This window comes from Fistularia commersonii, chromosome 5 (assembly GCF_037954325.1).
Source record: "Fistularia commersonii isolate RoL2024-O1a breed Wild chromosome 5, RoL_Fcom_v1.0, whole genome shotgun sequence".
NCBI lineage: Eukaryota > Metazoa > Chordata > Actinopteri > Syngnathiformes > Fistulariidae > Fistularia > Fistularia commersonii.
In genome coordinates, this window is record NC_141288.1 from 3,290,135 (window position 1) to 3,312,500 (window position 22,366).

At 42.8% G+C, this 22,366-nt stretch overlaps 2 protein-coding genes across 15 annotated transcripts in view; both read left to right on the plus strand.

The window, feature by feature from the left end:
* grip1 (glutamate receptor interacting protein 1) overlaps positions 1-14,937 on the plus strand; it is a 52,363-nt gene extending 37,426 nt beyond the window's left edge. For 6 of the 13 annotated variants that reach the window (XM_086146468.1, XM_086146469.1, XM_086146459.1 and 3 more), the window contains 16 exons: positions 559-745; positions 896-1,041; positions 1,741-1,821; positions 2,128-2,197; positions 3,269-3,414; positions 3,787-3,931; positions 4,508-4,647; positions 4,755-4,952; positions 5,585-5,738; positions 5,837-5,875; positions 6,120-6,231; positions 7,643-7,675; positions 8,708-8,818; positions 8,907-9,023; positions 9,344-9,490; positions 9,575-14,937. In XM_086146468.1, coding sequence (XP_086002594.1) covers positions 559-745; positions 896-1,041; positions 1,741-1,821; positions 2,128-2,197; positions 3,269-3,414; positions 3,787-3,931; positions 4,508-4,647; positions 4,755-4,952; positions 5,585-5,738; positions 5,837-5,875; positions 6,120-6,231; positions 7,643-7,675; positions 8,708-8,818; positions 8,907-9,023; positions 9,344-9,490; positions 9,575-9,877 — 2,129 coding nt within the window. In that variant the 3' untranslated portion in view covers positions 9,878-14,937. The remainder of the gene's footprint in view (positions 1-558; positions 746-895; positions 1,042-1,740; positions 1,822-2,127; positions 2,198-3,268; positions 3,415-3,786; positions 3,932-4,507; positions 4,648-4,754; positions 4,953-5,584; positions 5,739-5,836; positions 5,876-6,119; positions 6,232-7,642; positions 7,676-8,707; positions 8,819-8,906; positions 9,024-9,343; positions 9,491-9,574) is intronic. The other 7 variants (XM_086146462.1, XM_086146464.1, XM_086146473.1 and 4 more) reach the window with 6 other exon arrangements.
* Positions 14,938-16,084: 1,147 nt separating this feature from the next.
* The window catches only part of lsm8 (LSM8 homolog, U6 small nuclear RNA associated), a 216,426-nt gene continuing 210,144 nt past the window's right edge, over positions 16,085-22,366 (plus strand). The window contains exons 1-4 of one of the 2 annotated variants that reach the window (XM_086146494.1): positions 16,085-16,267; positions 17,084-17,124; positions 17,744-17,871; positions 18,781-19,196. In XM_086146494.1, coding sequence (XP_086002620.1) covers positions 16,237-16,267; positions 17,084-17,124; positions 17,744-17,871; positions 18,781-18,871 — 291 coding nt within the window. In that variant the 5' untranslated portion in view covers positions 16,085-16,236 and the 3' untranslated portion in view covers positions 18,872-19,196. Of the gene's footprint in view, positions 16,268-17,083; positions 17,125-17,743; positions 17,872-18,780; positions 19,197-22,366 lie in introns of those variants that run through there. The other variant, XM_086146493.1, reaches the window with a different exon arrangement.

The window sequence follows — 22,366 nt, forward strand, 5'->3', positions numbered from 1 at the left end:
GGGAACACTTAAAAAACACATCCTAGATCTAAATGAATGAAATATTCTTATGAAATACTTTGTTCTTTACACAGTTGAATGTGCTGACAACAAAATCACACAAAAATGATCAATGGATATCAATTGTATCAACCCATGGAGGTCTGGATTAGGAATCACACTCAAAATTAAAGTGTAAAAACAAACTCCAGGCTGATCCAACTTTGATGTAATGTCCTTAAAACAAGTCAAAATGAATCTGTGTTGCTTCCTGAGTGGACACTATGATTTCACACAAGTGGGATTGACTTGGAGTTACATTGTGTTGTTCAAGTGTTCCCTTTATCTTTTTGAGCAGTATATATACATACATACAGCTCATCCTTTTTTTTTTTGGGGGGGGGGGGGGGGGGGGGGGTTTGGGGCCAAGTGCGATTAATAGGGTAGTACTCGGTGAAGAGGTATGTTTTCAGACCCCGCTGTTCTGACCTCTTTCGGGAGTTCGTTCCACCGCCGAGGAGTCAATGTTTACGGACGATTGTTTATATTGTTTACTTTCCCATCTCCTCCTCCCCACAGTGTCCCTGGCGTCCAGCACGGTGGGGCTCGCCGGCCAGGTGGTCCACACGGAAACCACCGAGGTGACGTTGCTGGGGGACGGCATCATGGGGTTCGGCCTTCAGCTCCAGGGCGGGGTTTTCGCCACCGAGACGCTCTCCTCGCCGCCGCTCATCGCCTACATTGACCCCGACAGTCCGGCTGAGAGGTGAACACCAGGAGGAGACAAATATACAAGCAGTAGGACTTTAGAATACAGATGGAGGTCATTTAAAAGCAGGGAGAGCTTTAACAAGACATGAAACAGCTTGACAAAGTATGTATTTGTGTGTGTGTGTGTGTGTGTGTGTGTGAAAAGGTGTGGTATCCTGCAGATTGGCGACAGGATTTTGTCCATAAATGGAGTTCCCACTGAAGATTCAACTCTGGAAGAAACCAATCAGCTGCTCCGAGACTCATCCATCACAGCTCAGCTCACTCTGGAGATCGAGTTCGACGTGGCCGGTACGGAACGCACACACACACACACACACACACACACACACACAGACAGACGCCGTCTGTGTTCTCTTGCGTGGCGTCTTGACTGACAGTCTGTGTTTAAGTCTCCCTGTAATTTGTCATCAATCTCTGTCGGCGTAACAAACACCGGTCCGTATAAATAACCACCTACGCCGAGACGTACAAAAACACACACAATGTGTTGGCTCTAATTACTCAAACACACACACACACACACACACATGGAATGTTAGGTGCCAGACGAGAGGCGATAGACATATTTGGTGTCCTTAAATGACTTTTCCAGATGGACTGAAACATGGATAAACATCGCCTGATAAATTTCTTTTATATGTTGCCATTTAAACCGCAATCACAATTTTCTTTTTAAGCAAATATCAATAATAGTGCTGATTTTATTTAAATTGAGTGATTTGCTAAATTTAAAATAAAAGATAAAATGATATAAAATATTATAAAATAAAATAAAATAAAAACATGACATGATAATAATGTCAGGCATAGAAAAAAAATGAATAAAACCAGATCGGTGGTGGGAGTGAACCCCCTCCCCCTGTGATGACAATGAATGAATAAATGAAAAAGAATCTTCATTTTCACCTCACAGCTGGTGAAAGTTGATCTGAAAATCCCTCAAAAAGAAAATCGACGTCTAAACTTTTCCTCCCTTCACCCCCACAGAATCTGTTATTCCCTCCTCGGGAACCTTCCACGTCAAACTGCCCAAGAAACCCGGCGTGGAGCTGGGAATCACCATCAGCTGTGAGTAAATCCTGCGTTCTAGGCTTTTTTTTTTAATTGTTTTTATTCTACTGAATATTTTCAGGGAATTTTTTTTTTTTTTTTTTTTTGTTGTCGAAAGAGACGTCACCAGATCTGAGATGTAAACATTTCCGATTTCCAACGTGTGGAAACAGGAGGAACCCGACACACGGCTCATCTTCGAGTCTGACCTCCAACTCTAACTTCTGTGTCGTCTGTCACCGTTCGTGACTGGTTACCATGGTAACCATGAATATTACGTGATTAGCCGTAAGCTAACCGACGGGATGAATTGTGTGTCTGCAGCTCCGTCAAACAGGAAGCCCGGGGACCCGCTAATCATCTCCGACATCAAGAAGGGAAGCGTCGCTCACAGGTAAGACACACACACACACACACACACACACACACACACACACACACACAACGGGGTGCTCACACTTTTTCAGCATGCGAGCTACTTATGAAATGACCAAGTCAAAATGATCCACCCTGAACAAAAATGCAAAACAGTCTCTATATGTACGATGTATGTAAAAAAAATATCCATATATAAGCCGCATTGTTGTTTAAGGGGAAAAAAAGTCGCGGCTTATCGTCCGGAAATTACAGTACATTATTTTTGTCATTACCCAAGTTCACTCTGATGACTTTCACCGAATTGAATCTGCCAGGAATGCAAAGTCCGGTTATTAGCTGCTTCCAGTCGTTTCTTAAAAAGGATGACGTCACTCACCCGGAAAGATGCTTCTGTCGCGGCTTTCGCTTTTGAAACATGTTGTGTGAAAAGCGACCGCTGTCGGGACAACTTGGATTTTAGTTCCTTCACCTTTCTCTTTCTCAGCTCGCTTTTCGGCGGGTTGTCCGTGTCGTATTTTTCATTAACAGTCCGAAAATGCCGCTCCACGTTACTCTTCTTTGGTATAGCGATCTTAGACCGGCAGATGATGCAAACACACTTCTAAAATGTCACGGTGGAAAAAAAAAGTCCTCCTCCCATTCTGTATGAAAGTGATTAATTTTTATCTTCTTACTTGGTCCGGCTCCCCCACTCATTTTATACACTACTTAAGTTTAAGAGAAAAAAACCGAGGGCTAAAAACACGAGTTGACTTTTTTGCTACACTTCGCGCCGTTGTTTACGCATGTGCAGTGAAAAAAAATCAGATGTCATCTGATTGGCTGCCATGTATATCAATCAAGTGACGGAATGGTTGATTGGCTGACGTCACCGGTATTACCTTTGCGATCGACTGGTAGATGGCGATCGACGTATTGAGCACCTCTAACATATATACATCACACACACACACACACACACACACACACATACACATGCAGGCAGATGGACACACATAAATAAATGAGTGAACACGCTCACTGACAAATGTTACACAGTGAAGTCAGCTTTAGTGTGTGTTTGTGTGTGTGTGTGTATGTGTGTCAGGACGGGGACGCTGGAGCTCGGCGACAAGCTGCTGGCCATTGACAACATCAGAGTGGAGAGCTGCTCCATGGAGGAGGCGGTGCAGATCCTCCAGCAGTGCGAGGAACTGGTCAAGCTCAAGATCCGCAAGGACGAGGACAACTCAGGTATCTTCTGGCGCGCCGTCATTCCTCCGGGTTCCTTCCCGCCGCCTCCGACCGCCTCCTTCTCGATTTAGGACGTAAATCAACCGCGACCGCACCGTTCACATGGCTCGGTGATTTTCCCGATACCTCATTTTTAATTATTTTCTCTCTAATTTTGAATTATTTTCACTTCGATTTTCATCCCGAGTGGGACGGACAGCCTCTGGAAATTTTCTGATCGAATAATTTTATCGCTAGACTTTATTCTAATTTTCTATTAAAGTTATTTTTTCGGCATTATTTCACACATCTTTTTTTCCCCGTGTCATTTCAGATGTTTTGCAAGTTTCTGGGAGAGTTCCAAAATTTAGACATCTACTACTTGTCTTTCAGATGAGCAGGAAGTGTCGGGCAGCATCATCTACACGGTGGAGCTTCAGCGTTACGGCGGCCCGCTCGGGATCACCATCTCCGGCACCGAGGAGCCCTTTGACCCCATCATCATCTCCTCCCTCAGCAAGGGAGGCCTCGCCGAGAGGTCAGACTCTTCTTTTTGGGACGTTTTCATTCTCTTTAAGTCTTTAAAAGCATTATCTGGAGCGTTAGCGGTCCCACCGTGGCCCCCGAAGTGTGAAGCCCTGTTATTGAGCGCGGGTTAAATCTCATTTCTCCGGCCCGCGAGCGGGATAAGACGTGTAAAGAACGGATGACTGAATGAACCGAAATGCCACACTTATCAGGATGTCGGTATCAAACTGTATTTCTACCAGAAAACAAGGAAAAAAAATAATCTTTTCCCTTCGAATAAACCTTCTCCATTGAACCCAATCCTCTGTATCCTCCTCCCTCACACCAACAAATTTCATATCCTCTCTCGCTACATCCGTAAATCTTCTCTTTGCTCCTGCCTGCCAACATTCACATTTAAAATATATTTAAAAACAAGTTTTCTTTTCTAATGAACTGTCATAACGCAGAATAATGAACAATCGCTGACAAATAACATTCTGCATTCTGACTCAATGTGATTGAAACACATTGTAACTCGGCTTTGACGGTCATGTGTGTGCGCGCGCACGTGTGTGTGTGTGTGTGTGTGTGTGTGTGTACGCAGGACCGGGGCGATCCATGTTGGCGACAGGATCCTGGCCATCAACAGCAGCAGCCTGAAAGGGAAACCTTTGAGTGAAGCCATTAACCTGCTGCAGCAGGCGGGAGAGACGGTGACGCTGAAGATCAAGAAGCAGGGAGAGCGTATGTCCACACACACACACACACACACACACCTGGTTACAAAACACACGTTTCCGAAACGAACGACGCAAACGACGACAACACAGTCGTCTTATTGTCGTCCTCAGTGTCCAGTCCAAAGTCCTGCGTGATCGGGCCGGGGCAGGGAGTCGGGGTCGGCCAGGAGAACCACGACGGCGAGGAGGAGCCCGTCATCATGGTGGCGCCGCCGTCCGGTCCGAGGCTGTTCAGCACGCTGCCGTCGGTGGACAGCGCCGTCGAGTCGTGGGACGGATCCAACGTGGACAGCGCCTTTACCAGCCCAGGTGGGACGACCTTTGACCCGCACGTCGCGGGTTGTGGCACTAATGTAGCCTGAAAAAAAAAAATCAACCGTCCAGTGCATGTTTTTTTTTTTTTTTTTTTTAAATGAACCGATTTGTTTTGAATTGTCAGCAGATGATGATGTTTGAATTCAAATGCAACAACAATAATAATAATATAATAAATATTAAATATATATTAAATAATATATATAATAATATATATTAAATATAGTAAAAGTAGTTATTATCACCTTTTTCTGTCACTGCTTACTAAATGCAATGTCCATTTTTACTTTCACTTTTACTTTTACTATCTTTTTTTTTGTTGGTATTTTCTTTACAATATTCAGATCATTTCTTGACGCTAATTTTGTCATTTTATGGAGGTTTTCTGTGACTTTTTAAAGATTTTCTTAGACCGTTGCTTGATTTTTCTTTCAGTCCTTTTTCAGTTTTTGACTATTATAGTTTGCTAAAGTCCATGTTGATTCAGATTCAAATCAAGAAACATGTAAATAAACATTAAAAACTAGCAGTTAAGTTGTCATGTAGCCAACACACAGAAAGATTAAGAAGATTGTTTAAAAGAGCTCAAAGCTGATGTCGACCGATTTAAATATTTGCGTTTTTAGCTCCGCCCTTCCAGTCGTCAACCTACAGCTTCCACGACTGGCGCGCCGCTAAGAATACCAACGTCCAATCGCCTTCCTCCGCTCGCCACCGAGCCAATCCGCTGTCGGATCTGGGCCTGAGCAACGATGACTGGGACCACCCGCCGCTGGGAGGGTGAGTCTGCAGCCCCCCTCAGCACGTAAACACTCCTCATTGGAGGCGACGGGATCGGCGAGCGCCGAGCTAACGGCAGAGTGTGTGTCTGTCTGCAGAGCCTGTAATCTGCCAAGCGGCCTTATCACAGACAGCAGGTACCATGTTGACCTTTGACCCCCAACCCCCCTCCTCCCCCTACCTCTGTCACCCCTAGCAGAAACCCTCACCTGGTGACCTTTGACCCCTGACACAAGGTCAACGTGCGTTCTAACCACACCTCCCCAACTCTGCTTAGGCTCTTCGTTCACTAGCATGTCATCCAGCACCGTGTGTGTGTGTGCGTGTGTGTGTGTGAGAAAGTCCCCCCCCCCTGATTTACAGTAGATATTTGACCTGCAGGTTCACGGTGGGGCACGACGGCACGGAGCCGGACCAGGAGGAGAACTTCTGGTCTCAGGCACTGGAGGATCTTGAGACGTGCGGCCAGAGTGGAATCCTCAGAGAGCTGGAGGTGAGAAATTACCGAAATATTGTTATTTCTCGTTCTGTACTGGGGGTGAAATGTGACATTTTTCATTTTAATAATATTTAAATTCATGTTTAAAATAATTTCGTAGATTTTTTTTTTTTAAATAATATTAAAATAAAATTAATTTGATGAATTTCAAATGAAAAAATGACTTGATAATCTTGAAGAGTCTGACGTTAAACGTTTTTCTAATCTTTAATACTCAGTAATAATTTTCTATTCCATATGACATCAACTGCTCTGTCCCTTTTATTTTTTATTTTTACCACTTTGTCACTTTTATTGTTTTTCCTTTTGTTTGTTTCCTTTAAATCTGTATTTTGTGTGCATGTTTATCTCTGTATGCCGTCCTTGAGCACCCTTTATAGAATTTATTATTATTATTTTAATAGGAAGCTTAATACAAAACTTTTAAGGAAAAACAAAACAGAGGAACACAAAAGCATTAGAAAAGTGCTAGGAAATCATCTACCGAGGACAAAGAACCTGCTTTACAATCAAATAGAAAGAAGCTAAAAATTAGCAAAATTTTGCCCAGAATTTGGACATAAAATTAAAGAAATAATGTACAAGATATCCCCTGATATTCAGCAAAAAATACCTGGAAATCTGTAATTCTTAATGTAAAGGCACCGAAATGGGGATGAATTTACTGAAAATCAGGAGAAATATACCTAGGAATGACCCAAAAGAGAATCTTAAGAACTGTAAAATAAAACTTGAATCTTATCAACAAAATCACACAAAAACATAAATAATCTTCTCATAATTTAGGAAGAAAATACCTAAATGTCTAAGACAGGGGTGTCCGAGCTTTTTGCAAAGAGGGCCATATTTGGTGATTCTTTGAACTGTTAATATTAAATGCAAATAAAACATTTCATGACGTTTTTGATTGCAAATTACATATTTTTCATGTCTTAACACAAAACACAATTCTAAAGTTTGTCAATTTTTCTTTCATATTTGAATACCACATAAAACGAGCAAAAAGTCTGTTTGGAAAAAAAAAGCTTGTAGAAAGATTAAACATATCTAGGTTAATTTGAAATATTACTTATTATTCACTATTAAACGCTCAATAAGAACTTCTAAATTCAAAACATGTGATCAGGAAAATAGCATTAACAGTGATACTATTCAGAAGCACAAAACACATGAATCATCATTTCAATTTTAGACTCCGATCAAAAATACGAAGTAGAAAAACAGGCTGCAGGGCTGAATTCGATTTTATTATTGGTTTTTATGAAAGAGGCAGCGGGACGAACTTTGGGCGAGAAACCTTAAAATGTAAAGTCAGCTTAAATAACTGATCAGTTTGACCTGGTGGTCAGACCTTCTGTGGACGTTACTTGTCTTTTCTGAAAAGAGAAATGACCTTTTCTTGCAGGAGTCAGGAGGGGGAACACAGCTCCCGTGCCCGGTACCACCTTCCTGCTCACTACTAACCTCGTGTCTCTAACAAAAGAGTTTTTACCGTCAGACGTGCAGGTTCACACCAGACGACCGTCTTGCTGAAAAACTCAGAGCCAGACGTTTGTCAGTTCAATCATGATGGATCATTTCTGCCACAGAAAAATACATAAATAATAAGTTTTGTCAGAGGTTTCGTCATCCATGCTTTGGGTCCAGGATGTGGATGGCAAAAGGAGATGGGCGTTGCCGTCAGCGCCCCCTAGTGGCCAAAGGACGCAACTGCAACATGTTTTTGGAGGCTCTCAGTCATCCAGGTCTGGATTTTGTTCACTTTATTTTCTTCACTTTCTAGTGAAGAAAATCAAGTCCGGATACCACGACAAGAAAATTTTGACAAGAATTCGGTGTAACTGCAAGTGCGGCTTCACCCACTGGACCTGGAGAGTCGTCCTGAGAAAGAAGCAGTCCTTACATGTGGAACAACGCGTTTAGGTCTCCCAATATCTGTTTATTCCCACAACGCTTACAAGGATTATTACAAAAGACCACTCTATCTCTGTTGGAGCAGCCATCAAGCAGTCAAGTGAGAAACACGTGGGCTGATGGTGCACAGAGAAAACACTGGATGTAAATCTTCCATCTACAGGCCACAACACGGTCGAAATTGTCTCGCAGACTGGCTTGTAGGAGTTGTCTGGTGTGAACAGCAGCGTGACCTCGGCGTTAGCGGAGTTTGGATGTGACTAACCATCCCAGTTAGCGGTGGACTCCACTGGAGGCTTCTGACCAACCAAGGGGCATGGCGGTGCGAGCAAGGCGTGCTGTGTGTGTGGGTGTTTGCGAGGCCTGACGGGTAGTTCGATTTGCCGGTCACTCAGCGGATGTCGTGCATGTGCGTGTTGGATCTTCCAGTAGATACTAACATTAAACACCGCAGAGTGATTCCGTATGGGGGTTAAAGGTCAAAGTCCAAGATAAGATGGAGTCAGGGCTTTGTTTTTTTTCTTTGCTAACTCTGTCAATCTTTGTCTGTCGCTAGGCAACCATCATGTCGGGCTCCAGTCTGAGTCTTAACCACGACCCCGCCCCTCTGCGCAGCACGCTTGGACGCCAGGCCAGCTTCCAAGAGCGCAGCAGCTCCAGACCGCAGGTGATCGACCCCGACCTTTGACCTTCACATCGTTCTTTTATTCAAATCCAATCTAATACTGGACTCCCTCCGATCCCCCCCCCCCCAGGTGACCCCGCGGTCAAACACCTTGCCCTCTGACCCTCAGCGCCGAGCATTCGCCATGAGGAAGATGAGGCAGGAAGTCAACGAGATCCTGAACCAGAATCCTGTAGAACTGCATAAGGTGACTTGTTCAGATTTTTCTGATATTTTTTAAAAACGAGCACAAGGTAACAGGGAGGTCTCCTCCATTCTTCCTCTGTCTTGAAACCTTGGCTGTTGTTCTTCAAGTATGCCCCGATAGATCCCCGAACTAGAATTCTAAAATAAAGAAAACAAGAGATCGGCTGTGAAATGTGAGAAAAGTCATAACTGATCCACAAATATCCACGGTTTCCCTGGTTACATTTATTTTGAAGACCTTCAAAACCGATAGTTACGAAGCTGATTGTTGGCGATTAGAACCGTGGTCTCCATCTGCGACTGTGTGTCGTTTGTGTGCAGCTGACCCTGGAGAAGGCCTCGGACTTGGAGGATTTCGGCTTCAGCGTGTCCGACGGCATGCTGGACCGCGGCGTTTACGTCAACAACATCCGCCCCGGAGGCCCGGCGGAGCGCGGCGGTCTCATGGCGTACGATCGGCTACTTCAGGTACGACGAGGAGCCTCATAAACAGCTCCTCTCAACCCCGGAACTCCACTCGACCTCTTAAGTCGTCGTCGTTTCTCTGTGCAGATCAACCACGTCCGGACTAGAGACTTTGACTGCTGCCTTGTCGTTCCTCTCATCGCCGAATCTTCTAACCGCTTGGAGCTCGTCATCAGCCGAAACCCCTCCTCCTCCTCTTCCACCCTTCTGGCCAATCACACAGAGGACGCCACAAAAAACAGCCACTCCTCTCAGCCAATCCCCAATGAGCTGGGACTGTCAGACATCTCCGGCCAGGGGGAGGACAGTGGTCCAATCAAGTGGAGCAAGCCTGGAGACGGGTTGGGGGCGGGGCTCACTGCGGCCCAGGTGAATAATAGCGCCTTATAGCGGACAAAACCAGACCAAACTGACTTCTAACCATGCAGGACCAGAGAGGTCGCTGAGGAGAACGTAGTTGAACTGGTTGAGACCCGTCCAGACTGGTTCAGAATGGACCTCCCCATGGTGCTACATACACCCTCTGGAAGAACCTTAGTCCCCCGACACTAACCTTTGACCCTTGAACTGCTGAAGCAGCCTGAAAGCACACTGAAGGACCAGAGAGACTCCTCACCCTTTCACACCAACCGGTCGTGTACACCGGTTCTACTGGTAGCACTGGAACCGGAGCTAAGACTACTAGTCCAACTGGAGCTGCGACGTGGTTCACTGGTTCAGGATTAATGGTTACTGGTTGTGCTTTAGCCAGAACCACAGCCAAGGTGTTCTTACTGGTGCAGGGCACATTAGGTCTGGTCTGAACGCTAACAGAACCACTAGCACCGCTTCTGTTAAGCTCAGAACCACAGCTAGTGGTCTTACTGGTCTAGGGTACACTAGTTCTGGGCTGAGTGCTAACAGAACCGTAGCTGCTGGTTTCTCTATAGCAAGAATCCAGCGTGGTCTTACTGGTTCTACAAGCCTAGTAGAAGGGCTATTAGACCACCTGAAGAGAAGAACCAGAACCACCGGTCTTACTGGTCCAGTGCACATTCTGTTCGGGAGTTAATGCTAATAGAGCCAGAGCTACTGGTCCTGTCGAACCTGAAGCTACCGTTAATTTACTGGTTCAAGACATAGTTCTGGTTCATGATATTAGAGGACCACGTGCACTAAGCCACTGCTTCCAGATCCTCAACTCCTGGTCCACCTGGTCTTACGAGAACCAGAACCATGGCTTCCCCCTGGTTCATCCGGTAGAGAGCCGCAGCACCACAAAGACTGACAGAACTGGTCCTGGATTCAGGACTTGTGAGTGGGATGATCGGTTACCAAGGAGACAAGGGATGCTCCGATCAGAAATTCAGAGTCTAGTCATTCGAGGACGTTTGATTCTTTTTTTTAAAACATCCAGGATCCCGATCCTGCTCCAGCAGGGTTTGCGATCAGAAGCCCAGTGAGCAGATCCGAAGGTCCAACCCAAACAGCACAGAGATTCCAAGTCCAAAAGGGGATTTTGCATTAATATTCAGAGATTCTGAAGTTCAAATCAGGTTCTGTATCCTTAAAGGAAGGAAGTCTACTAGGTCAAACCTGCAGATTTGTCTCATAACTCAATTCCCTGGATTCCAGCAGACCTGGCCTGGTTTTCATCTGGACCAACGGCAACAATATTTTCCATTTCTTCTTTAACCTTCAAGGTAATTGGTCTAATATATTTCACCCCAGGGAATCACAAAAACGAACCCCTCACTTCAGTTTTTAGGCATTTCCACGTCAAATGTTTTACTTTTAGACTTTTAACAGCGACACAATGAGGTATTCCAGCAAGATCAGTAGCTGGGCAAATCAACCAGAGGATTCCCTGCAGACAATTAACATCATAATGAGATTAAAAATGATGAATACCCAACAATTTTTCAGTTTAACACTAACAAAATGGTCTTAAGGGGGTTTGTTTACAAAAACAATGTATAATTCAAATTGCTTTGTATGCATGGAAATATTGAAAAATCACTTCCTGGTTGCACCTGATTGGCTAACACTCCCCCCCCCCACCATTCTCTATTTGCTGGGCATCTTCATGTATTTTGATAACATCAATTTGACTCATGAACAACTACACAAAAGTGTGCACTTTTGAGGTTGGCGGCGGTGGTCGTCAACATCCCGTGATGTCAAACACCAAAACCTTTAGCATTCGGCCCGACTTGATCGGAGCATTCCTGTGTTTCCATGCCAGGAGGCGGTGCGAGGCGTTCGAACCCCTGCTGCTGATGAGGATGATGGAAATATTGACACTGAGCAGTTTAATAAGAATATTTTCTACTATTTACACCCATTGGACTGGCCACACTGTGTTTGTGTGTGTGTGTGTGTGTGTGTGTGTGTGCGTGCCTGTGTGTGTGCGTGTGTGTGTGTGCGTGCACGCGTTAGGCCAGCTAAGTCACCCCCCCCCCCCCACACTTCAACTCCTATTGGCTTTGCCTGCTCCCCCTTCTTCTGCTTTCGACCAAAAACGGTCACCAGAATTTCGGGCAGACGGGACAAGCGATTCTGACAGATTCAGCTGATTGGCTGGAACCAATCAGAGTAGCCCTGTCTTTGATTGGTTATTCCCCAACACACAACCAACCAATCAGTGCACAGGAAGAAGCCAAGCATGTCCCCACCCTGACTCCGCCCCCTTACCCTCCCAGTAACGTTGATCTATTATGCTAATCGATCGGTGTGTTTTTGATTGACTGTTGTCAGTTTTATCTGTTTGTTTGTTCGTTTCCATGTCGACTGAACCTCAAAAGATGTAACATAGATTTTAAAAGAAATGGTTCAGTCCGTCGCTGTTCACACGAAACTCATCAAACCCTGAAACCTTCACATCATGACCACAAAAAGAACAATGTTACACAAGAAAAAAAAAATCCTGTTCAAACAGGAAACCTATGACAGTGATATACTAGTGTGTGAGCGTGTGTGTGTGTGTCTGCGTGCGTCTGTGTGGGTGGGTGTGGGTGTTTGAACAATGTCAACATCTTCCTGCTTTGCCTCATAATGAACTCACTATTTAAACTGGCCAATCAGAGCGCTCCCTAAACACTTACAATTAAAGACCCTTCCTGAACAAGTGTGGATGACCAGCAGGCCAATCTGACCTTTCACCCCTAGGGGGCGCCTAACACGTGCAATTAGATAAATCTAGAAATATGTCTAAAATTTAATTGTTGTTTAAAATATTTTAATTTAACAATGCATGTCTTACATTTCATCGATCTGATCATTTAAATATGTATAGATAGTTTGGATTGATATTATGATTAAATTTAGTTTTTTATTATTAAAAATTATTCCTTCTGAAACTTTTTAACAAATGTTTGCCGATTTTAAGGCAATTTCCCTCTGTTTCAAAGTATTTTCCTTGCCAAAAATATTTGAACAAAAATTGAAATGAAAAATTTTCAAAATCAAAAAAATCAAAATCTTTGTCAGGCAAAATTAAAGAACAACAACATTACATTTTGTGGCTTGACTGGGAGTTTGTGTCAAGGAGCGCAACAAAGAGCTAAACTGCGAACAGAGGAGAGCTGTGATTGGCTGTTACTGCGAGGACAGGGGTGATCGGATGTCCTGTGTGGTCTTAAGCCTGAACTGTGATAATCTGATTCTGAAGCACAGTGCTAAGATATTTATCGCATGATGCTAGTGGGATCATGCTAGTGCAAAGCCCAACCTTTTGGTAACTGGGATTATGAGACATTTAGCACAAGGTGATCCAGGGCTGATCGCAGCTATGTTTACCTCATAGCGAACACGTTTACCTCTTATAGCAAGTGTTGGGTTAGCAAACAGCTACAGGACACCTGGATGATATGGCTAGATATTAGCATGTTGCTACTATAAGACAATTATTTTCCTATCACTGGACAAATATATATAGTGCTCGGTTGATATATAGCTAACACATAGATTTCACCTAGCTACTGTAGCTATGTGTTTGCCTAGCACTGAGCTAGAAGTGGTTGAAGATGTGTATACACTGAAAACATTGCTGAAACAGGGCTAACACTTGTCGCCATCTAGTAAACATGCTACTGACACAGGGTCAACACCTGGCTTGTTCAGATAAGTAAAATCTGACAGGGACATGACTAGCACAAAGCTTACACAGGGCTAACAACTTTCCTCTGTAAAATAAAATACGGCTTCGATAGTCAGACTGGGACAGACCTAAAGCAAATCTAATGGAGGGCTAACATCCAGCTCACCTGGCCTTTGTCTAGCACATGGCTAAGCTATCTTTATATAGGGAATGCTAGCTAGCTAGCTAATGCAAAGCTAGCTGAAGGCTAACCCCTAGGCTAACCCCTTATGACCAAGATAGACTGGCATAGGACATTTTGAGAACATCGCTAAGACTCGGCTAGCCTAGCCCAGCTGACCTCCGTAAAAATATAGTTAGTTTGGCTCAAACAGACGGTGAAAAAATCAAATGTGGCTAACTACTCGCTCAGCTGGCCTTTGTCTGTTTCACAGTTCAATCGGTGAGATGTTCCCCAGACTGCTGCAAATAGGTGATGGAGTTGGGGTTGTGAGACATGAAGAGCTAGCATCATAGCAATGGGAAGAGGTAAAGTAGGGCTAACACCAGGTTAACATAGCAAGTATAGGGTTAGCGCATAGAGCTAGCCCATTTATTGGTTAGTTTTTCCATCAGGTTAGGATAGCATCATCTTATCCGCCTGTCAGCGTTTTTAGCAGTTAGCATACACAAAGTGTTCCACCAATCAGACACATAGATGAGGGGGCGTGGCCTCAGTGGGGTTCTGACTAGTGAGATAAAGCCATACACACTATGTATTATTGTGCATTTGTTTGTGTGTGTGTGTGTGTGTGTGTGTGTGTGTGTGTGTGTTTGTGTGTGCGTGAATAACCTTGCAGGGATTTGCACTCCAGTGGTTCACCTCAGCCCACACACACACACACACACACACACACACATACACACATACACACACACACATTTACTTGTTTAAAATTGTGAGGACCCCTGACATAGAGGTTACATGTGGGCACACAAAAGTACTTGTTTTGCCACATTATGCAGAATCGTGATGTGGAGGCGACACAAAGGGACATACATACACCCGACACATGATGAGGACCTCCTTACTTGGAGGATGCACACAGGGGCTTACACTCACACACACACATACATACGTACACACTGACACACACATATACACATGCATTGCACTGCCATTTAAAATAGGGTCAGATTAGTTTCCATGTAGCTTCACCAACCAAACTGTATTTTTCTTTAAGGAACAGGGATGTTGTAAAGTATTTTTGTACAAATTTAATACTTTGGTAGCATGACGTTCCTGGTGTTTCTCCTGTCGGGCTCCACTGCTCCTCCACCCTCTTTGTATGGACGACTACTGAGCAACAAATAAAGACAATGACCTGCTGGGACGATGTGACCTCCTGTGTCATTTTGTCACCCGCACCACAGATGACAATCTTAGTAACTGTTCATTCGAAATCAGCAAGAGTATTGAAAACTGACTTTTTTGTCTGCCCTTGTAGTTGCTTACAATTGTACATAAAAATATATTCTCACTCATGATTTTTCAAAAGAATTTTTGACTGAAAGTTGTGTCATATCCCAATCTTGTCAAAGCCAGTTTCACAACACTTTGTTTCGGGGACATTTTTTTACTGATGGAGAGAATTTTCTTGAGATTTTTAACAAGAGTCAGAGCGAATGCTATCTAATTTTTGGTAATTTGTCCTTAGTTTTTGGAAATTTAGTCGGTGTGGGAGAAGACGATGTGGAGAAGAGAGATTGATGGAGGAGCAGCAGAAAGGGAAAAGAAGTTCTTCGTATTTGGAAATATAATTCAGTCTTTCAAATTCTCTGGGAATTTTTCTTACTTATTTGGGGGGTATTACTAGCCAATCTTTCAACATATATATTTTCATGCATGATACATATATATGTATATATATACATATACACACAAAAAATATTGAATCTTGGCATCATTTTTATGCACCGCTATGGCTTATTTTAGAAGAATAAAAAAAGAATTTCTCATTCCCAGTGGTCTCAAATTAAATAAAGCATTTTTTGACAGGAATAGAGGAAATTAATAGAGGATGAAATAATAATCACGTATGTTTATTGCATCTATAAGTTAGTCTTGATGGGAATTTTTTTTTTTTTTTTTTGCCTGAAGCCTAATTAACATCAGAATTCAGTTCTGAATACTGCTGTAGAAAATGAGTCTTCAGTTCAAAATATAATCTTATAATTTCCAAACATGGTTTTTACTAGAATATGTGACATTTTTAGTATAAAAATCGTATTCGACAGAATTAAACAAAAAAATAATTTTTACACCGTCACAGGTGAGGAATTTAATTTTGTCGGTTCTTGGTGTTTCTATGATGTTTTCATGTCATCATTAATATTGTGTTCATTTTGATGAGGCAATGTTACTCACCTAAAATATTAGTCAACTCTTCTATTTTTATTCATTTGTTGCCTTGTATATTTCTTTTTTCGGCTTGGCTACCGAAGCGGAAGTGACGTAACTCTCGACGGTTGATTGGCTCTGTCTGTCCTTGTGTTTTGTTGCGATCTCTGCCGCCACAAGCTAACCCGGGAGGAAACATCGTTGCGTCTCTTTGGCGCGTTTTCTTCGCTAGCAAACGGGTGGAACCGTCAACCGACACCGCTGCTGCAGCGTCCCGCGGCAGATAGAAGGATGTCCACCGCCCTGGAGAGTTACATCAACCGTATCCTGCCCAGACTTGCTAGCACTGCTAGCAAGCTAGCCTGGTTAGCATGTTAGCTTCCGCTACATTGAATGAGCGGAGGTTGCTAGCATGTGCGTCCGAGCAGTGTCTTATCATTTATGCGCTGAAATTGGAAGCGTGAAATTTAATTTTAATGAGCATTAATTACCTCTAGCGTGGAAAGTAAAATGTTAGGTTTAAAGTTGTTGAATATTTGGTACGCGGATAAAGGCGAACGCCTCCTTTTAATTCAAACCACAAGAAAGGGAATGGCAAAATACCATCAGCTGGATGAGGATTCTTTTCTAAGGCAAACGACTGTGATATCATTATCAAGAATTGTTTCGGGAAATGAATTTGCTATGATCAACACTTATCTGTAACTAAATAACAAAATTATTTAAAAAAATCAGACAGGCGATTATTTTGGTTGGGGCGTCTGTTTTCAACAGCATTGTCTTGTTTTTTTTTTCTTCTCATTTTCGATTTAGCTTTTGTATCAAGACAGTATCCCCTTTTTGTTGTTTCTCAGTTGTGTTTTTAAAATAACTAATTAGTTAGTCCACTTAGGCATAAAATATTTGATCACTTTGACCTGCAGATAGTTGAAACATTTGGCTTTGTCTAAAACATTCCTTTGAACATTTAAACCATAAACTGCCTTGGGAATTTGCCTGAAAATTATAAAAAATAATTAATAATGAATGAATTTGACAAAGCAGAAACATAAATGTATTTGAGGTTTTTACAGTGTGTCTAATGTGTCTTTACAGTCTTTCAGAGGAAAATGTAGTTTCTTTAACCCTTTATCATTAGGTACGGTGGCCATCGTCACTTCGGACGGCAGGATGATCGTGGTGAGTTCGGAAACCTGTGTATATTGATGCCATTTCCCCCAAATTACTATATTTCATGTGGAAAGAATTGTAAATAACAGCGGGATCACTGAACTTTACGTCACACACATTTTTTTCTGCATTTTGTAATAATTTAGGAAAGTACATTTAAATAAATTACGGATGGTCTGACTGGATCAAATTGGCAAAAAAAAAAACAAAAAACAGAATTTCTGAAAGATTTTCCTGATTTATAGGAATTTAAAAAATCATCAAACTTAATATCTTTTTATGACTTGTAAAAAACTAAGATCAGCCATGAATCACTTTTAAAAATATACATTCAAATTATTCACATTAGTAAGATTGTTTTTGAAAATGGATTAACTGCTTAAAAATTGCAAGCCAAAAATATTTTCAAGAACATTATAAAATGAGCAAAGAATTATTTTCAAGAATTTCAAATGAATTTAAAAACATATGTAAATATCAAATTATTAGAATAAGAATGACACGCTTGAACATTTCTTCAAAATTACATTTTACAATTTTTAAAAAGGACCAGCGTTTACATTTTAAAAACTGGAAATTATGTTTTGCAATATTTTTTTGTGCTCAGTCTCTTGTCTCTCTGTCTCAGGGGACCTTGAAAGGCTTCGATCAGACCATCAACCTGATCCTGGATGAGAGCCACGAGAGGGTCTTCAGTTCAAGTCAGGGGGTGGAGCAGGTCGTCCTGGGACTCTACATCGTCAGGGGCGACAATGTGTGAGTGACCTTTGACTTACCTCTGTTTCTTCAACTCACCCGCTCCAATAAATACACACTTCATTAGAAGGAGTAAAGCTAACAGCGCGAGAGGTCACACTGAGATGGTATGGTGTGTCTGCGTGGTGCAGGAGGTTGAGCGATCGTGTTGAGCAAGACACTGAACCCCTAACTGGCACTTAAGGGGGCAACCAAATGTGACACGAGCCCATGATGGGTTAAATGCGGTGAAGAAATTTCCCCATGAGGGATTAATAAAGTATATATTATAAAAAATTATTTAGACATGTTCAGAGACGGGTGGATGGTGAGGATCTGGGTAGAAGGATGCTGAGGTGGGACCTGCAGGCAAGAGGTCCAGAGGGCGGAGATATAGGGATGGAGGAAGTTCATTGGTGTGAGATGGTGGCGACCCCTGCAACCACTTGTTGTCACAGTAGATTTTGAACCCAAAACACAAGGTGGCGACCAGCTGTTAGTTATTATGACACTCACTGCCAAACTTGGAAAAATGTGTTTCAAAAGTACGCCAGATGACAAATCGGAAAGCCTTGAAGCTGAAACAAAACTCAGGAGAAGTGACGTGAAAACTCATACTGAATACATTTCAATATAAGGATTTCATTGTACAGGGAAATGCGTTTCCAGACCGTACATATGATACTTAAATCAAAATAAGAAATGACATTTTATTGTGTGAATGTGTCATGTCACGCTTTAATTGTTGTTGAAAACAAAGACACTGAATCACATCTACTGCCATTTTCAAAAGAATTTTTGAGAGGTTTTAGCTTTTATTCTGTTCACCTGATATCAGTTATCTGTACTGCTTTATTTTTAGTGTTGATTTTTATGTGTGTGTGTGTGTGTGTGTGTACGCACGCATGCACTCGCATCTGCTTACTGCAGAGCGGTGATCGGGGAGATCGATGAGGAGACGGACTCCACCCTGGATTTGGGAAACATCAGAGCCGAACCGCTCAACTCAGTCGTCCACTGACTTTGACACTCCCCACACACACACACACACACACACACACACACACACACACACACACACACACACACACACACACACACACACACACACACACACATACACCCTGTGCCCATGCCCCTTGCAGGATGACCATCTCCATAGCAACAGGATGCTGGGATGCTTGTTGTCAAACACAGGTGTCACTGATGGACAGCAGACAACGAAACTGCAGAAACTTTTCCCTGTTTATATTTTTTATAGATAAAGAATGGTTTGAATTGTTGGTTTTTATGCTTCTAACCTTTTGTCAACTTTCATTGGTTTAATAAAGTTGTTTTTGTGATGGTGTCGCACTTTGGGAGTTTTGATTGTTCCTAGCATAAGGACTGGAGGTCCACGCACATCCTTGATGATCTTCAAGGTGCAACAATTGAATGGAATATGTAATTTTAAAAATTGTGTTCTGCCTGGTATATTTTGATAACTCAGTGCTTTGTCCCGTCTCTATCCTGTCTGAATTTATTGGTTTAAATGGAAAGTAAAAATATTTTGCCATTTTCAATTATCAAAACATTTTTTTTATTTTATTGTGTCCAATTGTGATCTTAACTTTTCTGAACTTTTTCAAGTTCAGTTTTTCAAAGAAATAATAGTGGGATTTGTAGAAATGAGCTGAATATATTTTTTTGAAACTCCTACAGAACTAGAAGGCAGACTCAGTCAGGTGTCTGGTCAAAGCTTTTTTATCATTTAGCGAATCTTCTTTTGGCTTTTCCCTTCAGGGGTCGGCAAAGCGAAACAAACTTCTCCATCTAACCCTGATCTCTATCCGCCCCTCTCAAACCAACTACCTTCATATTCTCTCTCACTACGACCATAAATCTTCTCCTTGGTCTTCCTCTAGTACATGACCCACCCATCTCAGTCTGGCTTCTCTGACCCTCGCCCCAAAATATCTAACATGTGATGTTCTACTGATAGACTCATTCCTGATCCTATCCATCCTGGTCACTCCCAAAGAGAACCTTAGCATCTTCATCTCTGCGACCTCAAGTTCTGCCTCCTGTCTTCTCGTCATTGGAACTGTTTCTAGTCCATACAGCATCGCTGGTCTCACCACTGTCTTGTACACCTTTCATTCTTGCTGATAGTCTTCTATCACAAAGTACCCCTGACACTTTTCCCCACCCACTCCAACCTGCTTGAACCCGTCTCTTCACGTCTTTTGAGAATGAGAATGAGAACAACTTTTCCTGTGCTGTAAGCCCCATGTACCTGAAATCCTCCAAAGTCTTGGTATCCGCTCCCTGTAGTCTCCCGGGTTCCTCTCATTCACGCACATATATTCTGTCCTGCTGCGACTAACTTTCATTCTTCTTCTTTCCAGAGCATACCTCCACCTCTCTAAATTTTTCCTCAACCTGTTCCCTGCTCTCACTACAGATCACAATGTCATCTGCAAACATCATGGTCCATGGTTATTCCTGTCAAACCTAATCTGTTAGCCTGTCCATTACCACTGCAAACAAGAAGGGGCTCAGAGCTGATCCCTGATGGAGTCCCACCTCCACCTTGAACTTCTCTGTTACCCCGACAGCACGCTGTCTCACTGCTAGCATACAAGTCCTGCATCGGTCTAACTTACTTCTCTGCCACTCCAGATTTCCTCATACAATACCAGAGTTCCTCTCTTGGCAGCCTGTAATATGCTTTTTGTAGGTTTACAAAAACAATGCAGCCCCCTCTATATTTCTCTATTAGCATTCTCAAAGCAAATACTGCATCTGTAGTACTCTTTCTAGGCATGAAGCCATACTGCTGTTCACAAATGCTGACTTCTGCTCTCATTCTAGTTTCCACTACTCTTTCCCATAACTTCATTGTATGGCTCATCGACTTTATCCCTCTCTTGTGTGCCCTTTGTTTTGCCTTTGCTACCTTTATCTTTACCTTACGTTGTATCTCCCTGTACTTCTGTCCCCTTCAGTCCTCTCAGTATCCCAATTCTTAGCAAACCACTTTCTCTGTATATGCTCCTTCATTCCACCAGCAAATCTCCTTATCTACTTTTCTTCCAGATGACACACCAAGTACTCTTCTACCTGTCTCCCTGATAACATTAGCTGTAGTTGTCCAATCATCTGGAAGTTCTCCCTGAGCACCCAAAGCTTTTCTCAATTCTTCCCTGAAAACCATACAACACTCTTCCTTTTTCAGCTTCCACCACTTTGTCCTCTGCTTCGTCCTTGTCACCAGATTCATCCTACAAACCACCATCCTATGCTGTCTGGCTACACTCTCCCCTACAACTACTTTGCAGTCACTGATCTCTTTCAGGTTACCTTGTCTACACAAGATGTAGTCTACCTCCTATAAGTTACCCTATGTCCCTGTCTTTTCTGGAAAACAGTGTTCACTATAGCCATGTCCATCCTTTTTTTTGCAAAATCTACCACCATCTGTCCCTCTGCATTCCTATCCTGGATACCAAATCTGCCCATCACTTCTTCATCCCCTCTATTGCCTTCACCTACATGTCCATTGAAGTCTGCACCAATTACTACTCTCTCATCTCTGGGAATATTCTGCATTACTTCATCTAGCTCATTCCAAAATGTCTCCCTCTCCTCAAGTCACATCCCACCTGCGGGGCATAGCCACTAACAACACTGAACATCAAACCTTTAATTTCTAGTTGCAGACTCATAAGTCTATCTGACATTCTTTTCACCCCCAAAATGTTCCTAACAAACTCCTCCTACAAGATAACTCCTACTCCATTTCTCTTCTTGTCAGTACCATAATAGTACAACTTAAAGCCTGCTCCTCAGCTTCTAGCCTTACCACCCTTCCACCAGGGCTCCTGGAAACACATTATATCCACCTTCCTTCTCTGGATCCTGTCAACCAACTCTACCTTTTCCTGTCATAGTCCTAATATTCAAAGTCCCAACTCTCAGTCCCAGACTCTTGCCTTTCCTCTTCTCTCTACTTCCAACAGGCTTTCCTCCTCTCCTTCTTTGACCCACAGTAGCCCAGTTTCCATTATTCCCCTGTGGGTCATCGGTACCAATGGCGGTCGTTGTTAACCCGGGCATCGACCGATCCGGTATGATCTGGTTATTAGGTTTGATTCGCATGTTTGGTTTTGGCAAAAGTTTTACACCGGATGCCCTTCCTGACGCAACCCTCTGCATTTATCCAGGCTTGGGACCGGCTCAGGGAGATAAAGGCCCTTGCCCCCCGATGCTGCTTTATTTATCATTTAACGAATGATTACTATTATTATCATTACTGATAATTCTTCATTCTATCATTATTATTAATGGTAGTAGCTTCAACATCAAAAAGACAGAGCTTTTTCAACAGCTTGAAGCTGTTGTCACTGTCATTCAACTTTTTAAATGAACTTTAGAATGTTTTCCCAGAGATACGATAAGTTTCGCTCTCACACCTACACTTTAACAACAATAGCAAATGTGTAACCTGCCATGAAGTCACGTGTCGTAGGCGCAG